The following is a 26,813-nucleotide window of genomic DNA, read 5'->3' as shown; positions in this document are numbered from 1 at the left end:
TGTAAAGAAATCATTCTTTCAAAAATATCTAATACCTATAAAATATATATACAGCCACCCAAATAGATTTGTGATATCAAAAATTCAGATTTTATGTGAAAATCCTTACTTAGGTTTCCAAAATCATTCTTCAGCGCTTATCATTTTTCTGCCAGTCTCCATACACAGTGATACATTAGACTCCTGCTTTCACATTCACAAAGAGGATCCTTCTTCCCTTCTTCTGACATACATGGTTTCTGGTGAGACAAGGAACAAATCCTGCATTCCTTGTTTACTCTTAAAAGTGAAGGCTTGTCAAGACATAAGCAGCTGGGCTGAGACCAGGAGATGTAACAAAAGCATCATCTGCCTTCAACACAAGGCACAAACAAAAATTGGTCCCAAATCTGTGACACACCTTGCTCTCCATCTCTGCAGATGGGATTCCTCTGCCCAGAGTAGCATTGTCTTATAAAACAGAAACAAAATAACTCTTAAATTAACAGTAGGAGATTTATGAGAGTTATAAAACAATCTCTCTCCCCTCCAGACTCCAAGATTAAAGGTCAGTTGAATCCTCTACACCAACTAAGCAGCTGTGCTCATACCACAGTTCCAGAACACTCAGTGAAGAGGATCTAGCTACACTTGAGATCTTCTCATGGCACATCTTAGCAGGGTCTAATGAAAAGTTCCAGCTGAAAGGCTCCAAAATGGGGACTGAAGTCCCAGCATGCCGGGAGCTGCTGAAACTTTGGCACACTGGCACCCCACTGCATGTGGCCAGTGGCTGATAGTGAAATCTTGTCCTATAGAAGAGGTTAAACCAGACGGTCTTAAGAGTTTCTCTGGTCTTAAATTGATAGCAGCAACAACAACAGTTAAGGTACAATGAAATTAAATAATTAAAATTAATAGACCATTGGTAAAACCCTGGCTTTTGGACCTGCTGTCATCTCCTTTAAAGATGAAATCTGACCAGCTAAGCAGCAGCTAATATAATATCTGAGATCAACTCCCAGATACACAGAGCGTGCCAGAGAGGGAAAATAATCTCTGGCCTAGAAAACTGAATGGAAAATGTCTGACTGCAGACCTGCCCTGCCACGAGCCTCCCCGAGATCAGACGATCGAGCAGCTCCCGCAAAGCAACATCCACCTGATGGGACGCGCTTCCTCTGACCACTGCACAGACACCCCCGTACCACGGCCACACAACACGGAGGGCCCCCACGTTGGAGGCAGTTAGCTCCTGTGAGCTCCTCACACCTGCTGGACCACAAGCCGCGATGCCCGTGCAGCCAGACGGATGCTCACACGCTGAGCCGGGGTGCACAGCAAGTGGCTTGCTAAGCCCGCGCCCTGGGGCTGACCTCAGCCACCCTTGCTACTTGGTTCCCCGTGTTCCTGCCCCTGCTTTACACCTTCATTACTGCCTTCACGCTTTGTGGTGAAGCTACAGAAATAGCACATGCTTCAGGATAGATTTACCGACCCAGCAAGCAACTGCAGCCACCTTTGGGCATGAGGAAATAGGCCTATAACCATCTGAAACCAGATGCCCACAAACGAGGGCTGTGGTACCCTACTTCTTCCCCAAAAGGAGGAACTCCTAACATAAGCCCTCCTTCAATCCCTTCAGTCAGTTCTATCACTAGCACCTACTTTCACAGACTGAGAGGACTGCTCACTATGCTCTGTTATTTAATAAGATTCAAGCACGTCAAAAGCAAGCAGCTGCCAAAGGACTGGCCCTCCAGCCATGGAAGGAATAACCTTATCTAGCAACGGCTGGCTGGCAGCCCAGGCCCTGACTGCATGCCGGCAAGGCTCCGGCAATGTAGGTACCTCCCAGCATCAGCAAACGCCCTTGGGATCCAGCCTCACCACAGCAGTGCGGGCGTAACACAAGTATCACACATAAGCCAAGTTTTGCTTCTCACTTTTTTTTTTTTTTTCCCCAGTGCTGACCATGGCTGCTTAAATACAAAATAAAACACGTTTTTACAGAGAAGCAGGAGCCACAGTATTATTCTTGACATAATTATTAAAGTCCAAAGCAGGCTGTGCAGTCAGTTTGGGTCAACAATGCAGATGATGCTGATCTTTCAAAGAAAGCAGGAGAGGCTCAGAGAAACTCAGCAGCCTGGAGGCAGCACAGATGATGCCAAGGGGCAACAGGAGCTGTTATATCATAATACAGAAGTTAAATGATACAGAAATGTAACCATCTTCATGTATTTGATGACAATATTCAAAGAGTAATAAGTACAGAGAAAAGTTTCCTAATGCCAAAACCTATTCAGCACAGGATACTTCTTTTAGAGAACTGCAGAATTCCACCTGGAAGGTTTAGTATCAGAGCAGGAACTGCAACACATTGGGGAAAGTCCTGTTTGTATTGGGAGAAGCAAAGGAGAAGTCTGAATTTCTATACATGCATGATATTGTGAATGCTATGAGGTGCACTGATCTCCAAATAAATCAAACTAAACTGGTGGCGTGCGGCATCACACCATTGGCATGCAGAGCTGTGAACAGTGACCACCCTCCCCTCTCTCTGGCGCTTTCATCCTCAGCCTGGTCCCCCAGAGAACAACTGGGAGGAAAACACTGACTTTCTGGCTGCTTTAGAGGTGACTTGGCCAAGTTTTATCTAACCAGGAGACGAAAGTGTGCTTATCAGTGCAGTAAAGCCTTTAATCACCGCTCCCTTCTCGTTCAAGGAAATGGAAGACAGCACGTGCCTCCGTAGCACAAAGGGTGGATAAGATCAACTGCTGGAGCTCAGGAACCCCCTTTGTATCTGTAAGAACAACACAGGATTTTGGCCCAGAGCTAAGCATACACTTTAACTTCTGTTGAACTTCACAGCCATACCTAAGAGAAAACAAGCACTGGAGGATTTTGGCAAGTGATCTGGAAATGAACAGGTAAGGACTGATGAGTTCAGCCGCGGTTTCATTACCCTTCCATCATGAGACACAACTCTTTGGCAGCGAGGCTGAACACAGGGCCGAGGAGGACTTCACTCCTAATTCAAACCACTCACACGGTGCCCCATGCCTGAACTTGCTGAGATCGCACAGCTCCCACGTGACTTCAAAGGGAGCGGTGAAGAATCGGTTTCCCACAAGGAGGGGCCCCAGTCAACCATCTCGCACACCCTCTCCAGAAGAGGACTGTACTAGTAGAGTTCCTAACAACTAGGCTGGTGTTATTAACTCCCTTTCTCCACATCACAAAAAAAGCTAGTTTGGGAGTAAACGAGGGAACAGATTCAGGGAGACCGAAACAGGGCTCCTTAATCATATGCCTTCACACATATAATAAAAACTGGTCACGCGTGATTCATCAATGGAAGAGGCTTGGAAAACAAATTCAGAAGGAGTGTAATCTCTCAGGTAACATATCAACACCCAGCAGAAGCATCCACTGAACTCGAAGAGCAGGTATAGTCAGTCAGCCTCGGAGAGCCCAGCATGCCTCTGAAAAACTCGCCACGGATGGGAAGAGGCAGGTCTGAAGGGTGGCTGGCTGCCTGCGAGTCGCTCACGCTCCAAAATGGAGACGAGGTGGACGTCTAGGATGAAGAGACATCTTCAACACCACATCTGGCATGAGCACTTGCAAACACGAGTTTAGAAGATTTTTTTTCCTCCCTTCCCCACAACAGATAATCCAGTCTGGGAAGTCTGACCTGAAGTACACTGAAATCAGTGGGAATCTTTTTTGTTGTCTTTGGATCAGACACAAAAGACGACTGCATTTACCCTGGGGCCCAGAACATCCTTTCTCCCATTGCTGCTCTGTCCTTTCTTCCCCACAGGCACAATTAGTAAGCATCCTAGAAGTACAACCTTTTTCTAAGTCATGTCAATGCTGACGTGGCTTCAAAACCAGAACAAGCCAGACACTTGCAGTGAATAAAGCAAATATAAAAGCTACCTGGGGACTTAATTAGCTTAATTAAACAAGTAGCTATATCTTTTGACTTCCTACACAATTTTTAAATTTAATTAACAGAACTGCATGTATAATCAGTCATTTGTAGAGGCAATTCCCAAGGCTCTGTTCAGTCAAAAGAGCTGAAAGTCTGGGTTAGGTTAAAGCTGTTTTTTCACATGCCTCTAGTTATTTCTTTTAATTTTTCTTGTTTAAGCTCCTAACAGATCATGCTTACAGAATGTCAAATGTTTCTGTATTTTAGCACCTCGACCTGAGCATGCCTTTGTTGGACAGGTCAAGCAACAACTTTCTCAGCCAAATGCATGGTGTCTGGATTAATCAGTCCCTCTTGTATGTTTTGCGGCTGACAGACACTTGTCTATCAAGTCAAGCACCTCTGAAAAATCCTTAGGGCTCTCTAGTTTAAAGGGGATTTTTCATTTCCATAACAATACATTAAAGTATTTTTCCTACAAATGCACAGCATGCAGTTTTTAAGATTCAGATCATTGTGACTAAAAACAAACAAAAAAAAAAAGTGAGATGCCAAGTATTTTTTCATTCCTGCAAAGGCTGGCAAGTGCTTAGGGCAGTAATTTCCACCACAGGTGCCAAGGGCAGACACGGACATCTTCTCAAACCACCCATGGCAAGCTCCAAGCAGGAGAGGCCCTAGAAGATGCCATCTGGTGAATGGCAGCGACCCCAGCTCTTGTTCCACTCAAGCTTCGAGTCTGGTGCTGCCAAACAGCGGCATCTCCCTGCACCCACCAAGATTTAATTTTGATGCCAGGTCTCCAAACAAAGAGCAAGTACAGGGTGACACAGCACTGCGAAAAGGCTGCCAATCCCACCTCCAATCGGCAGGTCCACACACCGTGCTGAATTCACAGAGCGCGGGAGCCCTCACAGCTCACTGATTCCAGCTGCAGGAGGTGCACGGTTAGACCTAGAGATGATCCCTGCTCCCTTGCCGGGCAGCCTGGCCATCCCCTGGTGGGGGATGAAGGCTCAAAATTTCTGCCTCCTGCAAATGACAGTAACTGTCAAAGTTTCACGGGGAAAAAGAAACCCTTCCAAACAACTATTAGTGCCGTATGTTTAACACTCTGGAGGTAAACCCACAAATGGGTGGAAAGTTAGTTTCTCTGGTAACTCCTATAACCAGTTATTCCAGATATTACTGTAATATTGTCATTCTAATTTTTTATTCCAGGACAGCCGTTTAAAATATTACTTTTGTTTTCAGTCAAGCTGCATAATTATAAGCTGTGCACCAGCCATGAAAAATCATGCATAACTAATGCCTGTTAGCCAATCCTGGACTCTTTAATCAATTTTAGTTTGGTTTAATCCAAGAGGTTACCCACCTCAACATATTTGCTCACATAGGAAAAGCAAGGGCTGCACCGAGATTTATCTATCCCATGAAAATTTCTGCCAGAAAAACCCACTTGAAGGGCTACAAATAAAATATAGATAAAAAGGTTTCAAATCTTCAAAAAATTAAGTTTTCAGAAGCATGACCCAAAACCAGCTCCTACTGGAGTTACACCAATTTATATTGCTTTTGAGAAATCCCACCTCTAAAACATGAATGATTTAAGTAATAGTTGCAGGTGGCTGCTCTTCAGTATATTTGAAAAAAATTGTAAGATTATAAAGTTAAAAAGAGAGACACACATACACACAACTGGTTTAAGGAATGTATTTTTGTTCCCCTTATATTTTAAAAAAAAAAAACAAACAAACAAAAAACAATCACTCTGTGGAGGGATTTCTGATCTCTCTTTCCTGCATTATGTGGCAGGAGGAGGGAATCCAATTGCCTGTTTATCAGTTCCACAGTACTGAAGTTTCTCAAAGACCGGGCATTGACCCCAACAGTACCACGACCCAGCAAGAACCCGTTCCTTCAGAAACGTAAGTGAAACTCAATACGAAATGGAGGATGGGAGAGAGTCTAAGAGTCCCATGCACACACTGAGGTCAGCCACAGGGGAGGGCTTTCACCCACAACCCCATGACAAGCGAGGGGCTAGAAATGACTAAGGTGGTAAACGGGGCAAGAAGGAAACATGAAAGATGACCAGACCCTAGCAGCGAGGGTCCAATTTCCGAGAGCACAGAACATGCCGAGCACGGGACGGCTCTTCAAACCGCCCCCCACCGCCAAAGCAGGCGCTGAAACTCCCGCCCCAGATTGAACGAGCCGGTCTGTCGCCCCCCTCCCCAGCCGGGCCCGTGGGTCAGGGGAGGAAGGTGGTCTCCCAGGCTGCTGCCAGCTCGCTGTCGGCAGCTCTCGCAGCGGCGTGCGCGGCCCGAGCTTACCGCAGGCGGCTCTGCGATCGCCGGGGCGCAGCCATGCCGCAGCGGGCAGCAGCTCCCTGCCCTACGCCCCTCCTGCAGCCAGCCCCCCGCTGCCGGAGAGCCCTGTACAGCCAGGCGGGGTCCGCTGGTGGAGCAATCTGGGGTACAAGAGCCCTGGAAGGCCAAGGTCTTCCCTTTTGGGCAAAGCCTTGGGGGATGGATAGGAGCAAGGCATCAAAAAAAGCCTGCTCTGAACCAGCCTCGCGCCCGGGAGACATCAAGTCGCAGGCAACTCTGCTCCGTTTTCCCACCTAGCTGACAAACAGCATCTCATTTGCTCTACGTGGCAGCCCGGGGAGACGTCAGACAGAGAGCAAAGGCTGCTCTGTGCCTCCCTGAAGAGCCTCTGCACCCCAGCCGACTGCAAAGAGCAGGACACCGCTTCCCCAGGGGCCTCTCGACACCTTTGTGCCGCCTCCCTCCCACAGCCGGTACGACCATAGCCCATGTGAAACCAAAATTGCGTGGGCAGGACACATTCTGCCTTTCCGTACCACATGCACATACAAGCAGAGCTTTAGCTCTGCTGCTGCACACAAGTTATTAAACATCCATCTTGCTTTGTAACAACATGCCAAATAGCACCATGTCTAGTCCATCACTGGATTTTCCTCCCAACTTCTCTTGCCTTCCTCCTACAGCTTTTTTTTTTTTTTTTTTTTAATTTTTCATTAAGGGATGTGGGGGAATTCACATTACTCTCAGTTCTTAACAGGAAGATACTGACATCAATGCAGGACCACTAAATTACAGGATGGCAAATGTAGGGCTTCATTTTCACCTGTTTGAACACTTAATTACAGCAAATACACCCATGCACACACAATTGGTAGTCGGTATCAAGCTATCGGCTTTACATATGCAGTGTATGGAAACCTGCCTGCAAACACCTATATATACAATTGCAGGTAAAAGAGGCTGGAAGTGGGACAGGGTCTATACTCTTAAGAGGACTTAGGAGCTTGGACAAACAAACAAGCAAAAATCTTCTATTTCCATTCAAAGAACAGTAAAAACAAGTCAATAAACCTCAACAACCAGTTATTACCAACAAAACAAAAATCTTTCAACAGCTAAAGAGCCCTAGGACACCACTTTTGCTACTGCACTCTGGACACATGATTTGCAAAGAGATGATGCTGACAGCTCATGTTTTAGGTCTCTCACCAAGTATACAATGGAGGAAACACCATTTTCTATCCCCCAGTTCTGGAGATTATCAACAAATGTATTTTCCATTACATATATTAACATAATATAATTTGGCATAAAACCCAGGAAGTTGTGCCAGTTTTGATGTTTACAGTCATAAACAAATAAATCACTGAGGGGTGCCAAGTAGGCAAGTCGGTGGCATTTCCCCATTTGGAAACGCTCCAAGGGTCACAGCAATGAGTTGGTGAGAGGAGTTTCCTCAAAGTAAAACACTGACATAGCTGAGCTTCACAATGATACAGGGAAAGGGCAGATGAGTGGTAGCAAGGGAGCAAGCCCAGGTAGCCCATGTACCAGCCAGCACACACCAGAGACGCCAGTTTTGCCTGGAGAGGTACAGAACAGGCACCAGGTGGAAATACAGGAGAAACAAAAAGATTGGGCAGAGAAGCAATAACAATGCTCTCGGTCTTCAGAAGTCTTCCAAGGCATGGCATTTCACCTGCAGTTTTAATTAACATTATTAACAAACCTAGGCAGACTTATGAATCATTCATGACTTTCCATTAAGCAGCAAAGTCTGCATCACAGTCTGAGGTTCTGTGTTCAAGGCACTCTTGTTGGTCGCCCAAGAGCTGTCACCACACACCTACAGCAGGAGAGCGCTGTGTAACTTCAGGGAAATCCACGGGGTTGTACAATGTCAGACAGGGCCTTCAAAATCCTGTTTATGGACCCAACCCAAGGAATTGTGCACCCCTAAACCAGCTGCAGTACTCTGCAAAGAACCCTTCTGCAGTTGTCTCCCCAGCACCTCGCTCACTTGCATACTTGTTTTGTTCTCCAATATTCAGTGCTAGAAAACATTTTCTTATTATTCATAGGCTTTCTTGCATAATCTCAAACTTCTGTAAAATTCTTCTCATTCAAGTCTCAATTAGGTATGTCACTATTTCTAAAATATCTTCCTACTACATATAATTAATTTGGTGAACTGCTGCTTTTCCATTTTTGTCTAACAGCTCTTTCTTCTTTCTAAAACCAGACCACAGCTGATGAGATCATGACCCATTAAAATCCATTAGTCCGCCAAATATAATCCATCAAATTTCTCAACACCCCAGGTAGAAAGGGGAAAGATCACAACTTTCTGCTATTCCAACCATTTCTGTCAGAGACTCACTTCTGAAGAGCTGAATCCCATCTTTTTAATAATAATTAAAAAGTTAAGTCCTGGTGGTATAGCAAAAGGCAATCTGCTGGACAAGTCCAGCTATTTATGGTGTTTGATCACTACTAATAGGTGCTGTAAAATAGAAAGAGGATCCCGAAGTAAGATGCGATAAGCATCTTGATGTCTGCAGCTTGATGGCAGGAAGCTGGGGTTCCATGATACAGAGATTCAAATGCAAACCAAAAACTCTGCAGAGGGCCTGATTTGCAGACACTTACCCTCTTCTTCCCTTTGACACAAACTGTCAAAAAGATCTGTACCTACTAGAGGGCCTTGCAATATCCAGCACTAAGCTGTTTGGTTGGCAAATGTTTTGATTGCTGCATGAGGGGCCAACAGCCATCTGTTCTGATCATCGCCTACCGACCTCAGCCTGACTTCCAGAGCTGCTGTAGCACTACACTGGAAATAGCTGGAACTCCAAAACGTGGATGGTAGGGCTAAGGGAACCTCCATACCAGGTAGGCCCACGGTGCTTGCTTTCACCCAGGGAAGCTTCCCACACAATCTGCCATCCCCTTGCTGGAACCCCGGTATCACGTTCCTACAGCGGTATAGCTGTACCTCTCCTAAAGGAGCTGCATATAGCAGATCATGCACATCTCCACATTTTCAGCCAAAGATTGCAAAGCCCCTTGGGGTGCTGAGGAAACCTTACACCACCAATTTTATAGACAAGGAAAGGAACGTATGGGAATGGCAGGAACAGAGCTGAAAATGGAGCTTGTGGTCTTCAAAAGCCGGACCTAGCACACTACACAGCAGGCACACCGCCTTGAAAAAGTGCAAGGAAGACTCTGCAGTACCCAGGAAAGCAATGCGTGCCTGGGCTGCACAGTGGTCCAGATGTCAAGAAAAATCAGTTGCTTCACAGCACCCAGCACCAAAAAACAACCCATCATTGTTTTCAGTGACTACAAAGCCTTGCACCAAGTGTATGGCAGGGGGCTGAGGGGGGTGCATGTGGGGTAAGGGTACACATCACCACCATCCCTGCCTGTATCACAATGAATTAATTTATGTGCAAAATCAAGTTATCAGCAATATTTCTGACTAAACATAAGATTTCAAATGACATGTGTCAGCAGCACGCCAGTCTTTAGAACTACAGCTGCCATCACAGATATCCCCATTTAAAGCCCTAACTGCATTACTCATCCTTAGTGAGGATAGAAAAAGGAGGGATTAATTCCAGCAACTTTCAAAACCCAGATCCTGGCACAGACTGTAACGCCATGGAGAAGCCTAAGCACCTATGCTCTGACCATTCTTTCCAGATCTTGGATTAAATCACAGTGATTTCTTTCTTCCTACTCTCACTTCCTCACCTGGCAATTTCTTAACACTGAAACTATTAAGGTCTAACATCTATATCCAGCCAGTACTAATCCACCACATCTCTTCTCACACTGTATGCTGCAAGATGATCTGTCAAACTACTTGAGACTGAAGGATGAAAAGCAAACTATCAAATATGGGTGCTGTCTCACAGGAGAGAATCTGCTTGGGACACAGGGAAAGATGGAAAGGAAGCTTAAAAGTACTTTAGCCTACACACTAATCCCTCTCCCATTCCCTGCCAACAGTTTATGCAACTGTTTAACATCCCTGGTACATGCATCCCAGAACATTGTGTAAAAGCAGTAGCAGTTTCTGGCCACACAGTCAATTAGATGTTTCTAAAGGTAGGAGAAAAAAAAAAAAAAAAAAAAAGGAGTGCCAAGGCATGCACTCCCCCAGCATTCCTGAAGGTATGATGCTTGCTCCTGGTCTCCAGATGTTACTGCTCACATCTCGGCGCTAATCCCACAAGGTCCAGCTCTGGGAGTCACACTCAAGTCTTCATGCAGCAAAAAGAATGTAGGTTGGGATCTAGTATGCAGCTGACAACACCCAGTACCCACTGCCAACATTTGCTTTGCCAAGTTAGATCATATCCTATTTGTATAGTGGATCTTGTTTGTGGGTTTGTTTTTCTGTTTGAGGTTCGGGTTTTTTTGGTGGGGAGGATGGGAAAGAGTACAATAAAAATATTTCTGTAAAACAGCAGTTCAAAAAAGGATGCATAGATGAAGTTCTTCATAGTGAAGGGCCCTGGGTTGTATATTTGTAGAGAAAGCAGGGTGGGGGGGAGGGAGGGCAAGTCCCAAAATCCTGAAGCCAAGCACTGCAGTAAGAGAGACTGTCCAAGACCAAGCAATTTTTAGCCCCATCAAGTCTGTGATTACAGTTTTCCTCATCTACCTCATGAGAGAGATGATCTCACTACCCACTTGTGACAATAAAGTCATAGCTGTGACTCCAGCCATTGAGTTGAGACAGGAAGGAGCTGAAAAGCATCGGCCTCCAGCCTTCTCCAGGCCACTGGATGGGTGACAAGGTGACGTGTCACTGGGATGTGCTGTTCCGCTGACCCAGCTATCTGCCTCCATCTGAAGGAAGAGGCACTTCTGGGGTTTGCATGCAACTGAAAGCTGACAGGCAGCTTGACGGCATCTACCAACAGTATATTGTCACCTATTTCCCCTTTTTAGTATTTCTTTTTCCCTTTCCAAAGCATGGTTTCAAGACGAGGAAACTCTTCTCAACCAATGTGGCCAAGATGTCCCTTGAATTAAAAAAAAAAAAAAAAAAAAAAAAAAAATGAGGATGGACCCAAAAAAGGTCTGTAGAGGAAAAGGTCAGAACATGGTTGGAGTGGTTTTGCTCATATGTCAATCAAGAATGTAATCTGATACCGACCACATTTCCCATCCAAAGCTCAACATCACCTGCAAAGCTGCAAATAAATGTTCTTTTTAAACAGATCTTTTGCTGGGGATCACTGCAAGTCCAAACACACAGCAATCCTAGGTAAACCAAGAGCAGGACAGGCTCCATTATAGGCCATCATACTTAGGACAACTGTTGTCATGTTCCCTCCTTGATAAATATTTCATTTCCTTGTGAATGGAAGGCCTGGCATTTTATCTGTGCCACAGCCAGCGTTGCATGTGCTTTATATTACAAACACACATGCTTTTAACTCCAGCCCACTAGCTAATACACCTAAAAGTATAAATTCCCCTCTGGAGAAAAGTACTTCCCTACCTGGGTGGTACTGCTAATTTGGACCTTATGCTCCTCTTCCCGTTCACAAACAGCCCTTGCTGAGGGAGGACACACTACCTTAATTCCCAAAGCAAAATTTTATTCATTCCAGGAAAAGTCACATCAATTTTAATAACCTTAACCAGAGAGCTTTCACCAGCCAAGGACATAAATCCCCTGGACAGCATTTATCTTCTTTCAAAATAAAATCAAATAACTTCCCTTCTTTAAGGTTTACTGAGCCCTGTAATACAAAGCTGAGAAGCCAGTCAAACAGTTCCTCTCCTCTGTACGAACAGGATGCTCAGTAACTACCTTGGGGGGAAGAAAATGAAAGAGATGCAGTCCCTCTGATAATTGCCAGACATCCAATGAAGTGAACCATTACAAACACAGTCCCCTAAGAAAGATAATAAAACACCTAAAGCTGTTCTAATATGCACGATATTGAAAGAGCTCTAGGTAAGATTACAGAAGTGAAGAGTTAGACCTTGAACTGGCTGTGCTGGAGGTGCTGACTAGATCCTTACCACCACTGCACCATGAGTATTGGCTTTTTATGAATCCAAAAGATTCCTCCTGTAGCCCAACAGCACTTGAAAGGCTTCTGCAACATTACCACACACAGTAATATGAAGCACTGGGGTGGTTTCGGATACTGAGATAGAAAGTCTGAACAAGTAATGACCCACTGGAAAATTCACAGCAAGAGATGGAAAGATCTGATACTCTTCAAACACCTACATGTTCTGACTGTGGCTTTGAAGCAAGCCACAACACTGTCTATTGTAAAGAACACTGTTCCTGTGGAAACAGTTGCTTAATATTGTTAGAGATGGAGTAAGAATAAACATTATAGGTGTACTGAATTTTGCAACTAATCATTTACTGGCTAAAATTACACATATATTTAAAAGAAGAAAAAAAAAAAAAAAAAGAAGGGTCCTATTCTTATAGTTGACAGTGGAAAAAAATTATCAGGCACAGAAAGAGTATTTTTGTGCAGCTGAAGTAATTAAACAAACAAACAAATAAAACCAATAACCTCCTTCCCCCTCCCTCCCCCCCCCCCATTTCTCTGCAAATAAAATTTCATATACCCAGGACTATTAACATAAGGAGACTGTTTAGTCCACCTAGAAATGAACCACAAAACTTATGCTGAGAAAATGTTAACGATTGTTTCAGAACAATCTTTCAGGAGGCAAACACAGGGGCATCGAAGGTTGTTTAAAAACAGCAAGGCTCAGTTACTCTTTTCTCACCTAATGTTCATGTTCCAAACAGGAACAGGCACTTCCAAAACGTTACTAAAATAAGAAGTGGCATTGCTTAAAAACAATGAGTACTGTGTATTCATTGCTGAGGCAAGTGTCTCTGCAGTAAGCTTATTTATATACAGAAGTAGATCCACTGACCTCGTATTAATCATAAACACTTCTCTCTATGACAAAGGGAAATGATAAACTTGCAAGGACACATCGTAAACCTTCTGAGATCGCATCCACATAAGCCAGAACATGTGATAATTTGTATGATCATTGCTTCTCTTCGAAGAAATCCACCCAGGCCCTACAATTTTGCTCTTGACAAAGTCAGAAGAGAGCAATTCTAAAATGAACCATCTGATGATTCTGGATACAGCTTCAATTCTCCATTCTAAGGCTCTTCTAAAATTCTGGAGTTCTAAAGTTCTTAATTCTAAGAGTTTTACTCAACAAAGTGGTCGCCAGAGGGAACACAACCAGCCAAAGGGATTTCTTCTCATTACAAGCAGTGGTGAGAACTGAAATGACTGTGAGTTGGGTCCTGCCTGCCCTACAACACGCACACATTCACAGGCATTTCTACACTGTGAGCATTAACATCCTCCGCTCCTGCAGATGTGCAGCCACACGCAGCAACTACTCACCCAAGGCAAGCTAACAGACACTGCTCCCCACACCCCTCCAGTGGAACACAGGTAACATCAGAGGGGTTTTGTACGTGTCCAACAGGGGTTGTAGTTAACTGCTGGGAAGAGCACGCGGTTGATTATGAACTGCTAAATCATTAACCAAGTTCATCAGTAGATACAAAATAAAGGGAAAAGCCATCTTGGTATCAAGCTTTGATCAGAATGAGATTACTGTACTCAGCACCCCCACAGCTTCCCCCCACTTTTCTTCCGGCTGTCACCACTCCTCTGCAAAGACAGCAGAATGGACGCTGCTTTTGCACGACACCAAAACCACAGTTCACAGCCCACCACATTAACCCATTAGGTCTTTGACTGATGTTTTATTTATTTAGGACACTTGGTTGTGAAATGGCTAAGCGAGAAGCAGAGACACAAGCAGAAAACACTCTACCTCTCTTGCTGCACAGCAACTGCCCATGGGGCAATGGATAAAACACTGCTGGGTATGGATAAAACACTCCTACATCTGCCCTGTACAGGCTCACAAGTCACAAGCCTGCTGTGGTTAAACACAAACGCCATTTCTAGTCTGGATGACTTTGTAAGCATTAGCCCAAATGAAAAGGGTTTCATCCATACTAGCAAATGAACATATTTTGTCTACAAAGGGCTAAAAACCATTCAGTGCGGATGTGCAGCATAGCCTCAATTTTCGAAGCCTTATTCCAGCGCCTGCCAGACACTCCAGAATCTGACAGTTTGCTTTCCATGTCAACACCGTCACTCCAAGATGATGACAAACCCTGAGGATTTGAATACAGTGAGTCCTGGTGTGCAAAGACAGCACCATAACAGTAAACATGGGGGTCCCACTGTCCTTCAGGTAGAGCTAGAGATCTTAGCCACAACCTATAGAGATCTGGAACAAGAGAAACAACATCTGCTTCTGTAACATTGCTGCCCATCCCTTTGTCTGCATCACACCCCTTCTGTCCCTCAAAGGGAAAGAATACAGTCCTACTGTCTGGGCTCACTAGTGCAGCTCTAGAAATTGCTCCTTTCTTGGACATAAGCACAAGGAACTTGATGCTCTTCTAGGCTCACACCAAAAACCATTCAGCAAGATTTTGTAAAGGAAAGTGAAACATGTTCCTTCCTAGAATCAAGAAGATGGGGAAAGACTTTATCATTTTTACTGGCAAGACAGGCTAAATGTTACTTAAGATAATTATTTGAAAATGTGGTCAAAATTAGTTACTATCATTAAGTAGTGATGGGGTTATTATAATAGGGGCTAATTTTTGAGACAAAGATGGCTTATCCCGGCACAGCTGGGTTTCTACCCAGTTTTGCTCCACTCCAAACTGAGAATCACTTAGTTGCTTCTATAGTAGCTACTAAACCACCACAACTACATCCCTCTACATCAAGGAAGACTTAATAAACCAGCATTTTTTCTTAACATAGGTCTGTAAGCTGCCGTGTCACAAGTCCCTTGCAGAAACAAAAGGTTGAAACTTCTAAGACAGGAAACTGACTCTAAGGTCATTTCCAACAATCTCCAGCAAGTCACACTCCCTCAATACAAGCCAGTCTTGTGAGCAACTCTTGTGGGAGTACCCAAAGCTCCTACACTGGACTTTTTACTGTTACTAAGTAAACAGGTAGTTGATAGGTATAGGGCTCCATCTTGCAAACTGATTATCAAAAGCAGTACTCCCACAAAGCCCTGTTAGGAGACGGAGGATCACCCTAAACATTTGACACCACTGTAGCTTTTGTATGTTCCAACCGAGTAGCTTTGACAAGAAATCCCATCACAGATTTGGACCGCACAGGAACATTTTCCTCACATGGTTATATTTCCTTCCAGGCTCAGAAGCAAAGTGCCTTACAGAATAAATTTTCATTGAATATATTAATGTTAGATGCCTCAGTCTGTGAATGACCTAGATAATAAAACTCATTGCACAGAAGCCAATTCCTTCCTCTTTCTCAGAGCTCCATGAGCACTCACTGTGCTCAATAAATAATGTACAACCCAGCCATCATTATAAACCCTTGTTGCGTGCAAGGAGGAGGAAAGAAACATGTCCAGTTCTTCTACCAATTAGACTGGTGCAAAGCAGAGATGGTAACTCCATCGATGCCATTGGGAATTCACAGATATAAACCTGGCAAGCAAACGCAGAGGCAAGCACAAGGCTCCTATTCTGTTGAAATCTTACAGAAGACACAGGCAAGCTTTTTACGGAGTGACATTTTACAAGTAAGAAAGGAAGAATACAACTTTCACATCAATGTTATTAAAAATAGATAAAAATAGATGCCAGAAAGAAGTGAGGTATGGAGAGCAGCTTCTCATGGCGTGTGGGTTTCTCCCTCTCTTCTTCAGGTTTAAAGCATTTAAATTTTAAAAGAATTAATGGATACGAGATAGAAGAAAACATTTGGTAAATTGATTCATAGATTTCACCACTTAGAACAACGCATTTTTCCTCTGCTCTTCAATCCTTGGAAAAAAACAACACAGTCTATGGCCTTATTTACCAAGGAAAATAAATGCAGGACAAAGTAGGAATTCAAACAGGATAAGCTAGACTTTCATTAGTTGCTCTTGATCTAGATCATCGTTATTCTGAAGGATCTTAGCCCAGAATTGAATACATTTAGTACAGGATGAGCACACTGACCAGTCTAGGTGGAGAGAATCCATCTAGAAACTAACTCCAATGCTATCAGAGGCAACACTGATTTGCAACTATTTTGCCAGATACTCAGGAGTGCAGACATCCCATGCTGATTTTTACTGTCATAGTAAAACTGACACCCTCTTTCCTGTCCAGACCATATAGCCAGCCAGCTCCAGCAAACTGACACAACCCTAAATGATCTTTCTGACAGTGCACGTCTCTGACTCATACCTACAGCACTCAGCATAGTTATGACTAGTCCCTGCTTGAACTTACTACAGCATCTATAGAACTGTGAATGATGGCAAATGTTTTCTATCCAAAAGCAGTTTGGAAGTCTTTTTATTAAGACCCCATTGCTACCATAGGAGGCTTAAGATACTCAAGGAAGTGGAGATGTTTATGAAGACTTTAATTTACAAATGGTGTCTTTCCTACATGACAGAGTAAAATTAAATTTACTTAAAAACACAAAATACAGTACCTTCCTAAAATGGAGACTAATGACAGAGACCTAAGAAAAAAAACAAGAAACAAGCAAAGGAAAAACAGAAACCACAGAGCAGGCCAGAGCAAAGGCTAGAAACCAGAAATGCTGTAGTAAGGTATGGTATGAGCTGCTTTTTCAGACCAAATCAACCCAGCTGACAAGTCAAAATCCTGCCTTTGAGGATGGCTAATACTAAACATATGAGACAACAGCAGGAAAAACATCTCAGTGTTCAGATATAGAACTACCATCTCAAACCTCTTCTCAGCCCCTAGATGCACATTGTCAGACTGTCAGTATAATTCTTACTATTATGCGCAATGTCCTGGGACAGCACAGACACGCAGCCTGTTTCTCACATCCTCTCCCTCACTTGCCTCCGTTTGAGAGGTTACAGGGCTCTGCTGATCTGTCAAGTGATTTCACACTGAAAATGATTGTATCAAATTATTTTTTTAAAAATGCACAGCAGACATGTACTACTCATACACCAAATCACACGTTTAGAAATACATCTTCCATGTATGCCTTTTCCTCTTCTCTCTCTTCTCTTCCTTTTGATAAAAATACGGGTATTGCAATAAAAAGCGAAAAAAAAAAAAAAAAAAAAAAAGAAGAGTAAAAAATTATTCCATCAAGGCCTACACAGCATTGTTATGTTAGACTATTTATTCTATTTTTTTAACCATCTCCCATCTCACAAACTGAAGTAGCTACCAAAGCTGCCCAACTTTTGTTTCTATACCAGTACTTCATCTCCTGTCTGTTCAACAGCAAGGAGACCTCTCCTGGAAGGAGTCTGGAGAGCTGCCACCGTATCACTGGTACAAATACAATCAAGTCACTCATGAAACTCAATGCTTATGAAACTTGGCAGGTGAACACCAAGAAAAAGTCTTTATGTAATGTCATCTGCAGGCTCCTACTCCCCTCCCTTCTCCCCTGCCCACATTTTTTTTGCATTGGCAAAGCTCACGTGTAGCTACAGTCACAGCAGCGCACACTTACTCCAGTGCAAGCTGTGCCAGCCCGAAGGGCAGGTCTACACCATATAATGGAGCACAGAAATTCCCATCCAGTGAAAAGCAAGGCCACTGGACAAGCTGAAATCTTACCCCAGACCCGAAGTCCCAGAGGCCCGGTGTCTGTGTAGCCCAGGGCTGCTGTCCTTCCCAGGCTGGGCTTCACTGGTGTGCAAGAGGAGACAACCCCGGATGCAACATCCATCTATCACACAGACAAGGCACAGGCATCCCCTGTCTGTGGCAGATGCACCTCTCCATTATGAGGGCTGTCCCCCTCCATCAGGACGCAGATCACCAGTGGGCTAAGGATCACGAGGCCTTCTGGAGATGCAGTGGGTCCCACGAGAGAGTGGCCAAAAACAAGCCGGCAGTTGCCAGAGCAACTCTTCTGCCTGCAACCCGCCCCACACCTGAGAACCCCCAGGAAAGAGCCCAGCCAGCAACACTGCTCTGGCAGGCCTGGGGGATAGATCTGGTCATTGATTAGATGCCTCTGGTCTAGTGGAACAAGGGCACACAAGGGGCAGTGAAAAGGCAAATTTTTCCATCACCTTGGGTCCAGCACAGATGCTGAGATTTTAGTGCTGAATATCGGTAGCACCAGAATTGCTGAGGAACGCTTGCTCTCGCACAGCATCGCACTAACGCAACAAAACCTGGCTTACATCTGTTCACCGTGCTGGATTTCAAAATAAAGCAGGATGGTTACCTCAGCAATTGACTTCCCTGAGCAATGAGAACATCTCATGATATCAAAGAACAAAAAAATGTCACTGGCATTGCAGAAAGTTAAGTCATTTGTCTGGCTTACCCTAAGTGGCTTAGCAACATTAATTGGAGCACTTTGTTTTAGACATACATTTGCTATCTTTGATATAATTATAAAGCAAGTCCTTCCCTCACAACGAGCCAGGGCTTCTTGTACCAGCACAAGCAAGGGCATGGCTCGGGAGAGGAACAACCGCCTGGTGAGCTCCACCAGGACACAACGCCAGGTTAGTTATCCAGGACTCCAGCCTGGTTCACTGCACAGCCCCACAAATAACGCAGGGGTGGAATAAGCAATCAGAACAATGATTGCCCACTGTCTCCAGAAGAAATTAAGTCTGCAGCATGGTTTGACGTAAATTAACTGCGTGCCTAAATAGGCTGAGATCTGCGAGGCAAGAAGGCATGATGCCTGATCCAGAATCCCTTACAAAAGCTGCCAGAAACTAATTTCACTTGATAACTCTTCTGTTCGTCTTTTTCTCCATGGTTACACAAAATGTCCCCTATTTCTTGATTCTATTAGCGAAGGACAATGGCTACAATCAAGCCTGAAACATCAAAGGAGCTTTAATAGTATGCAAAGAAAGGGTGGGAGTCTTATTCACTTCTAGTAAGGGATATGCTTTCATACTGAATCACACTGTAAATCAGTAGACTTTCTAATGGCATTTCAATAGCTTAAACAGCCCCCTTGACAATCTTTTCTGTGGAGTTTATTGCCTATAAGCTCAAAATGGCCAGAAACCAAATCATTACTCAGAGTATACTCCAAACAGAAAGCCTCAGACAGCCTGGACGAAATGCATTTTTACAGAAAGACCTGTGGTAAAAACTAAATACGAAATGTGAGCAGAGCGAAGCGAGGCTGGTGGGGTAGAGAGCGCCGAGCTGGGGTCAGAGCTTCCTGGGGTGCTGGGCTCACTCGTGCTGCAGCCACCTCACTGGCCCCCTCCTCCTCCGCACGCAGCTTCTCAGAAAACAGCAACCCCAGGGCTGGGGTCACAGGTCTGCAAACACCCTCGGGAGCTTCTTCTGCCGTGACTAATGTAGCTGAAGGAGACGCAGGCATCAGCCCTTGGCTGGTCCCCTCTCCCCCTAACTGAGGCTTGCAGGTAATTCAGTGGCAACACCGCCAGCTGAGCAACAGCTAGCAGCAGAAATAGAAAGCTAACCCTGGCATCAAAGTCAGCCTCACGCCCCAGCAACCACATTAGCTAGGGCTTCGACAAACACCTCCAAAAAGCCTTGTGTGACTATATGAGCTGGGGCCTCTCCCAGCCGCCCGCTCCACCCCACACCGAGAAGCTGCCACCGAGCTGGAGAGCCAAAGCACCAGTGCGTGGGCTGACAAGCCAACTGTGTAGGGAACAGACCAGCCTCCACCTGGAAACTTATGTGCCCACCATGTCATGGAGCTAGAGGGCCTGGGTACTTTTCAGTGGGGTTTGTGTTGAGCTCTCAGCTCAGCGGCTGCTTGCAGCCAGGGAAAGAGACACAGCGATGCTTGAATAGCCTGTCCCAGCCAAACTGCAGTGGGTGGGAAAGCGTGCTCCTCTCCCACTCACCTCTCCAGCATTCCCAGAGCCCTTCCCAACTCCATCAGCATCAACGCAACAGTCTTCAAGACATTAGCTGTGGAAAAACAGACTAAGGAACCCACTAGAAAGATGGTACTGCAGCAGGACCAGGCATCCAGCTGCATGAAAGACAGCCAAACGCACATCCCGCTGTACCCAATTCAAAGCCAGGGCATGAACTCCAGTCCCACAGAACACTGCTGGCATCCCAGTGGCTCTGACCACTGGAAACCGGCTGTTCCCACGCTTTGACCAAATCCTCCCAGCCTAACACACTCTCAAGCAAAATGCCTACGTTGTCTCCAAGGATGCTCACGGTTGCCAGACAGGCCCTTTACTGGGGAGGAGCTTGTGGATGAGTGAGAAATAGGACTTCGAACTGGCTCAACTTCAGATGCTGAAACAGGGCAGTAACGACACAGCTCTTCGTGACGCAGTCAGCTCTAGTCGTTCCCATGTGCCTTGATCAGTAAAACTGTTATTAGCATCATACGCCCTAGGATTATTTAATACCTGACAAATGGCAACCAATTTTTCCTTTATTTATTTATTACAGCTCCTGTTTTAGGCTGCAGGGCACTTTTGGGTAGCCTTGGTGCACGGGACTCTGCTGGCACTTTGAAAGGTTTGTTCATAGGGCCAAAGGACAGCTGTATGCTAAAGGAAAGAATCAGAAGCTGAAATTCTGGTAGCTTTTAAAAACCATCTTACCTTCTGCAGTAGGTGTTTCTCTTCACTATTCCCATTCAACATAATAACTGCATATCAGCAACAGTAATTACAGAAATGACTTAAAGCTTATCAAGAAATAGGGAAGGAGCATAGTTTATTCAAGTCTAGTTTGCAATTAATGTGCAGTGTGAATTTCACACAGATCAGAGATCTGCACTATGTACATGGCTGTTGTATGCACGGAAACAGAAATCATATGCACGGATTGCTATTGCTCTTTATCTCAGCCTGCTACTGACCTATGGAAGGAGACACCATTTACTTCGGCTCTACAAGCTGCAGTCCATCGCTACAGGTGGGCATAGGCTGATGCAGACACAAAATACTGCATTGCAAAATCCTCTGTCAACATCTATAAAGCATTTTTGGCTTCCTGATCCAAGTTTTACCCACCTGCAGAACACTCTGAAGCAAAGCAGGAGTCAAAACAAAAATCAACCCTATCGTATTTGACCTCCAGCACCCCAGCTCCCTGCTGAGGTCATGATGTTCCAGGGAAAAAGCTGCATTCTCCTTTATCTCTTCAATTTAATGTTCAATAAATACAATTGCATATAAACATGAGTAAAACACAATTCTTTTTGCCTTAAGAAGGAAAAAAAATCATAGGAAGGGATACAGGTGAAGGAGCTCAAGCTAAGGAATGCATGAGAATTATTTGCTTTAATCTCTTCCTGCACACATGAGCAAATGGTAACAAACTCATCAGGAAGTTGCAACTGGCTCATTAATCTTATAGTCCATCTGTTATTTAATTTCCTTTGGCATACTCTGATAATTTGCTACTTCAAGATCAAGGTTTAATCTTAACGCCTTGTTCAAGTCCTAGAAATTATGACATCTCTACCCAGGGACTAACAATTTTTACAATCATAATTAAATAATTCCCTAGTAACAATGCAATTCAGTGCCTCTACACAGTGTTTCCTCAAACTTAAAGATTACTTCAGCTACTACATAAAACTCACAGGAATAATCCTATGTATCTCCTCCCTCTCAGTTACAACTTGGTACTTCAAATTATGTTGTTTGACTGACATATGACTGCTTCCTGTACTGCACTCAGAAACAGTTAAAGAGGAGATACGACCTTTTAAAGATGCATATGCCAAGTAAAAATATCGTAGCACATGCTAGTGCAAAATTAAATGCTTTAAAGGACAAGTTTCAGCCCTGATGTAAGTCCTAACACGACGGCTCTCAGCTAGAAGCCAGCTTAATTCTCTACTGCATTGCACCTGGCAGGGTCATGTGCACCTGTGTAAAATGCTACCATTCAGGTTTGCACAATTTCACACCCACACAGGAAAATGCCTACCAGAAAGAACATGGTACTGGAGAGATCGCTCCCAGTTTTAACTACATTAAAGCATGCTGAAGGCAAGATTGCATTTAATTGACAGTATTCATAAAAACTACTGGTCTGCGACCTGACAAGTAAGTATAAGAAATGGGCAACAGAGAGAAGGATCTTGAAGTTAATAAACTGTTACAGATGTGATCTGTGTAAAATTAATCAAATGTGTTTAACAACCAATTTTCAAATTAAAAAAATATCCAGACCATACTAATGTGTTTACTAGAAATACATCAGAAAAGAATCAAAATGGTTAGAAGAGAAAGGGTCAGTTTTGAAGAGTTTCTGGAACATGGATTTTAATGCAAACCACGAACAGAGAACTCTGTCCCAGTACCCAGTGGGATGACTCAGATGTATAAGCATTACAGATGAGACAGTTCATGTCCATACACTTACTCATCTGCATAAGTGTTTGGGGTCATAACTGCAGTGATGTACCTGCAAGTCATCTGGGAAGCACCAGTGCTTACACACCAACTGCTCCCACTTGCCTCTCACTGACACTTCCTACAGTTCTCACAAAAGGTGCTAACCAATGTTACGACTAATCAGTTTCTATTTTTCTTCAGCAGGAGAAAATCCACGTTTATAAACAGAGCAGCATGAGCCTGAGAGTTCACATCGAAACTTATAGGGCAGCACGTGAGCTGAGGGACAGTCCCAGGAAATCCCCAGCAGCTTGGCTCTCCACAGGAGAGCTCAAGAAGCAGAAGCAGCCAGCTGCCCTGTCCTGTCTGGCTTTTATCAAGCCAAGAAGCATTTGGAGTTTACCAATATATTGTTATCCTTGTCTCTGAAAAATTAACATAAAATTCTATTTCAAATCAAAATAAAAAATCATGCACAGACAAGTGGAAGCATAAGCCAGGTTAAATGTTGAGGATTCACCAATTTTCCCCTCACTCCATTCACTCCTCCATTGCCTATATATGCTTTTGCTTTGGAAATGGAAAAAGGGCAGTATGAAGGATTTCAGAGTGGAGGTGTTGCAAATCATCTACTAATCCCTTGGGGTGTCTTGTATTGTGCCAGCAGTTCATGGACCTTGGGTTAGTACAAGCTAGCACTTCCTATTCTGATTACATAAAACCCCGTGACAGCCTTGCTAGATTTATCAAGACATATTAAATTATCAGGGCAAGATGCTGTTCCCTGTCATCATGTGATCCTGGTTGCACGCTATGCAAGATGCTAACGAAGCAAGTCAAAAAAGGGAGGCGAGAGGAGAAGGGGAACGGAAGATGAACACTTGCTCACTCCTCGCTAAATCCACACCAGCTGTAATTTTTAGACATTAACTGAAAAGGAGAGCAGCGGTTACTGGTCTCTGTCTACATGCCCAGATATAACATCAGTTTACATCAGTGTAGTTAAAAAACTCACTGATTTCCCACCCCATTGCACCCGTCAACTCACAGGTACAGTTTATAAAACACATGCGTAACCAGTAGGGATATGAAACTTTTCCCTCACCAAAGATCAAACAATCATTTCAGGCCACAGACTGCATCAGTCTTAAAAAAAATCAGCACTGCAGGATGGATGAAATGAAAGAAACAGTGGGCCCCTGGCAATTGCCCCAGAGGCAATATTATTATAGATATTTTAGTAATGTAAATAAGGCCACCACCTTTGCAACAGAGCAATCCAACCCCACTTGTAGCCAGCCCTAGTGTGACCGGGACTCCAGCCTCCCAAGAGGATAGGGCCTCTCTCAACAGCCAAGAGGAAACACCCCCAGCAAATCAAACACAAAGAAAACCCTCAAAACCACAGGACTCTATCCTGAGCTCACTCCTTGCCCTGGCCCATAGGGGCCCGCTCTGTATTTAAAACTGTTTTAGCACAAGTCCCAGGAGCAGTTTCTCCAGTGGCACAACTAGCCTGGGAAGCTGGGTACGCACCCACTGAGCAAAACCCCCATGAACTCTGCTCTGGCTGTGCTGCCAGCAGCAACACCTGAGCTAACTTGTTTGAGGCTAGCTTGGACCCCTCTGCCCAACACAGAATCAGTGACCCTCTGAGAGAGAATACCTTTAGTGCATGAACCTCAAGCCTATTCATAAGATACCTAAGCACACCATAAGAAGGAAAAAAAAAAAAATAGTACCAATACACACCTATTAATCAATCCTGCAACTGGTATTTCCCTGTAGTCACCCCAGAGGTGTATTCTCACACCTCAGTCACAGACACGGGCTGAGAATGGAAAGCACCAGCATTCTCCCCAGTGATACCATCAAGATACCTATCTGTTCTCTACAGTGTCAGCTCTCTTTCCGCCAGGTCTGATTTGATTGTGGTGGTTACCTGACCACATGTGCTGAACTTCCCAGCTTCAAATAGTTAATACCTACCTTAACCTCGGAAAGTCTCAGGTCTTCTGCACCTTCTCTACCCAGAAGAAATGCCTCTTTTTTTTTTCTTTTTTAACCTAACACAAGCAAACTACTTTCTGGATCAATACAGTTACTTCCTCCTCCTTTACAGTACTGGAAGCAAAACCACAGTTTTAGAGCCCATACTATTCCTTTCACTTACCATCAGAACTAAGACACAAACGAGGTTCTCTGAGCCAGATGCAAGCAGTATCTAATTGGAAATAACCTAGAATTTGCTGTAAATGAAACTGTGTTCAACCAGCACAGCAGTGTACATAACAGACACAAGACTAGTCCTGCCATTCTGTTGAGAAGTCAAAGATATTTGCATGCACACATCAAACAATTGTGCAAGCATGTGTAGATCTGAGCAGAAATTCATCCAACGCCAGCTATTCAAGTCTCTAAGTATGTCTCTGTGCACTAAGTAAAAGAAGGAAGGTACGCAGATCGTGTGAGTCTGCAGGTGTACTGTGACTGTTATGAATTACAAGTGTTCTGCTAGGTCTACAAAGAGACTTCACAGCTCCCAACTACAGAGTCTGGACCCTCAAGCTATGACAGCTGAGACTTTTTGTTCTTAGGGTCCCAAAGTGCCTCAGCTGAAATAGCAGTCTAAGCAAATCTAACGCGCAGGGGCACGAGATGCATGAGGGGTACACCCGTGTAACCGCAAACACACACACACACGGGGCTGCGTGCATCTGCAGCACAGGCGTGCAAGAACAAGCCCCGGCTCTGCCGGCACCCTTCGAGCACCTCCATTCATTCCGGGAGGAGCCCGGCTCCAGCTTCTCCTCGGGGCGGCTACTCACCCAGCCTTCAAAACTGTCGCTGGGGCCCGCGGAGCGCAGGAGGTCCTGGAAGTGCAAGGTGCAGTTGGCCACGAAGTCATCGTAGCCGATGGGGGTGTCGTGGAAGACCGACAGCTCGATCTGATGGCCGTCGGTAACTGTGGCGGAGAACTCCTCGTTGTAGGTGGGCTTGTTGGTCTTCTGCTTGGTGCTGGTCTGCCCCACGCGCACCTGGTCCACGCTGACAGTGACATAAGGGTCCAAGAGCTGGTAGCCCTTACGGAAGAGCGAGTGCCGGAGGGACCAGCGGGTGGGCTGCAGTCCCACCGCCTCCCCAATCCGCACCTTCAGGTACCCGTTGAACTTCATGGCTCCGGACATGGCCGCCGCCCCCCCGGGAGCCCGGCGGAGAGCCAGTCCCCTCTCCCGCGGAGCCGGGCCGGCAGCCAGCCCGCCAGCCCCGCCGCTCCTCCTCAGGGGGCCGGGCGGCGGCGACGCGCCCTCCCCCGCGCCATGCCGGGGCCCCGGAACCGCCGCCCCCCCCCCCCCCCCCGCGCACCGCCCACCTCCCGCCGCAGCGGGCAGCCGCTCCGCCGCCCTGCCCCAGCGCCCGGCCCGGGCTGCTTCCACCGCAGGGGAGCGGCGGGATTCGGCGGGGAACACCCGGGGCGTGGGACGGCGCCGAGGCGGGGAGGAGCCGCGAACCCGCGCGGCGAGGGCGGGCCCGGGGTGGGGACGGGCGTTCGCACGGCTCGGCCCGGCCCGGCTCGGCCCGGCCCCTCCGCCGCTCGCCCAGGTGCGGCCGGGAGCCCCGCCGAGAGAAGCGCGGCGGGGAAAACCGCCAGCCTGCCCCAGCGCTGCGCGGGGAGACAGACACCCCCCCCCCCCCCCCCCCCCCCCCCGGCCCCGGGTCCCCCAAACACCCCCCGGGTGCCGCAGCCCCTCCCCGCCCCGTTTCACACCTCCGGGGGAGGGGCGGGGGCTGCACCAGGTCCTACCTGCGCGGTTACCGCCGGCACGGGGAGAGGGGTGAACCAGCGCCCCGTGCTCTCAGCTACTTTGTCGCTCACGGCGGGCGTTCTCCAGCATCCTAGCGCCGGAGCCGCGCGTTTAACTCGGAGAACGTGTAGAGAGAATGCAAAGATATGTTGATGTTGCTGTTGAAAAGTTTATTGTTACAACTCTGCCGTTTGGGGTTAATTGCATATGATTAACATTCTTGGCGCTCGGCGTGCAGGGTTTGTTTTGGGGTGGATTTCTTTTGGTTTTTCATTGCACTTCATAAAGTCGGAATTTAAATACTCTTAATTA

General features: G+C 45.6%; 1 protein-coding gene across 1 annotated transcript in view; it reads right to left on the bottom strand.

Annotated features, from left to right (window-relative positions):
- The window catches only part of PRKCH (protein kinase C eta), a 119,128-nt gene extending 93,115 nt beyond the window's left edge, over positions 1–26,013 (bottom strand). The window contains exon 1 of the mRNA XM_032996389.2: positions 25,524–26,013. Coding sequence (XP_032852280.1) covers positions 25,524–25,883 — 360 coding nt within the window. The 5' untranslated portion in view covers positions 25,884–26,013. The remainder of the gene's footprint in view (positions 1–25,523) is intronic.
- Between the last annotated feature and the right edge of the window lie 800 nt (positions 26,014–26,813).

This window comes from Tyto alba, unplaced genomic scaffold, assembly GCF_018691265.1.
Source record: "Tyto alba isolate M040663 unplaced genomic scaffold, T.alba_DEE_v4.0 Super-Scaffold_29, whole genome shotgun sequence".
Classification (NCBI taxonomy): Eukaryota; Metazoa; Chordata; class Aves; order Strigiformes; family Tytonidae; genus Tyto; species Tyto alba.
This window is presented reverse-complemented; position numbering and strand designations above follow the sequence as displayed.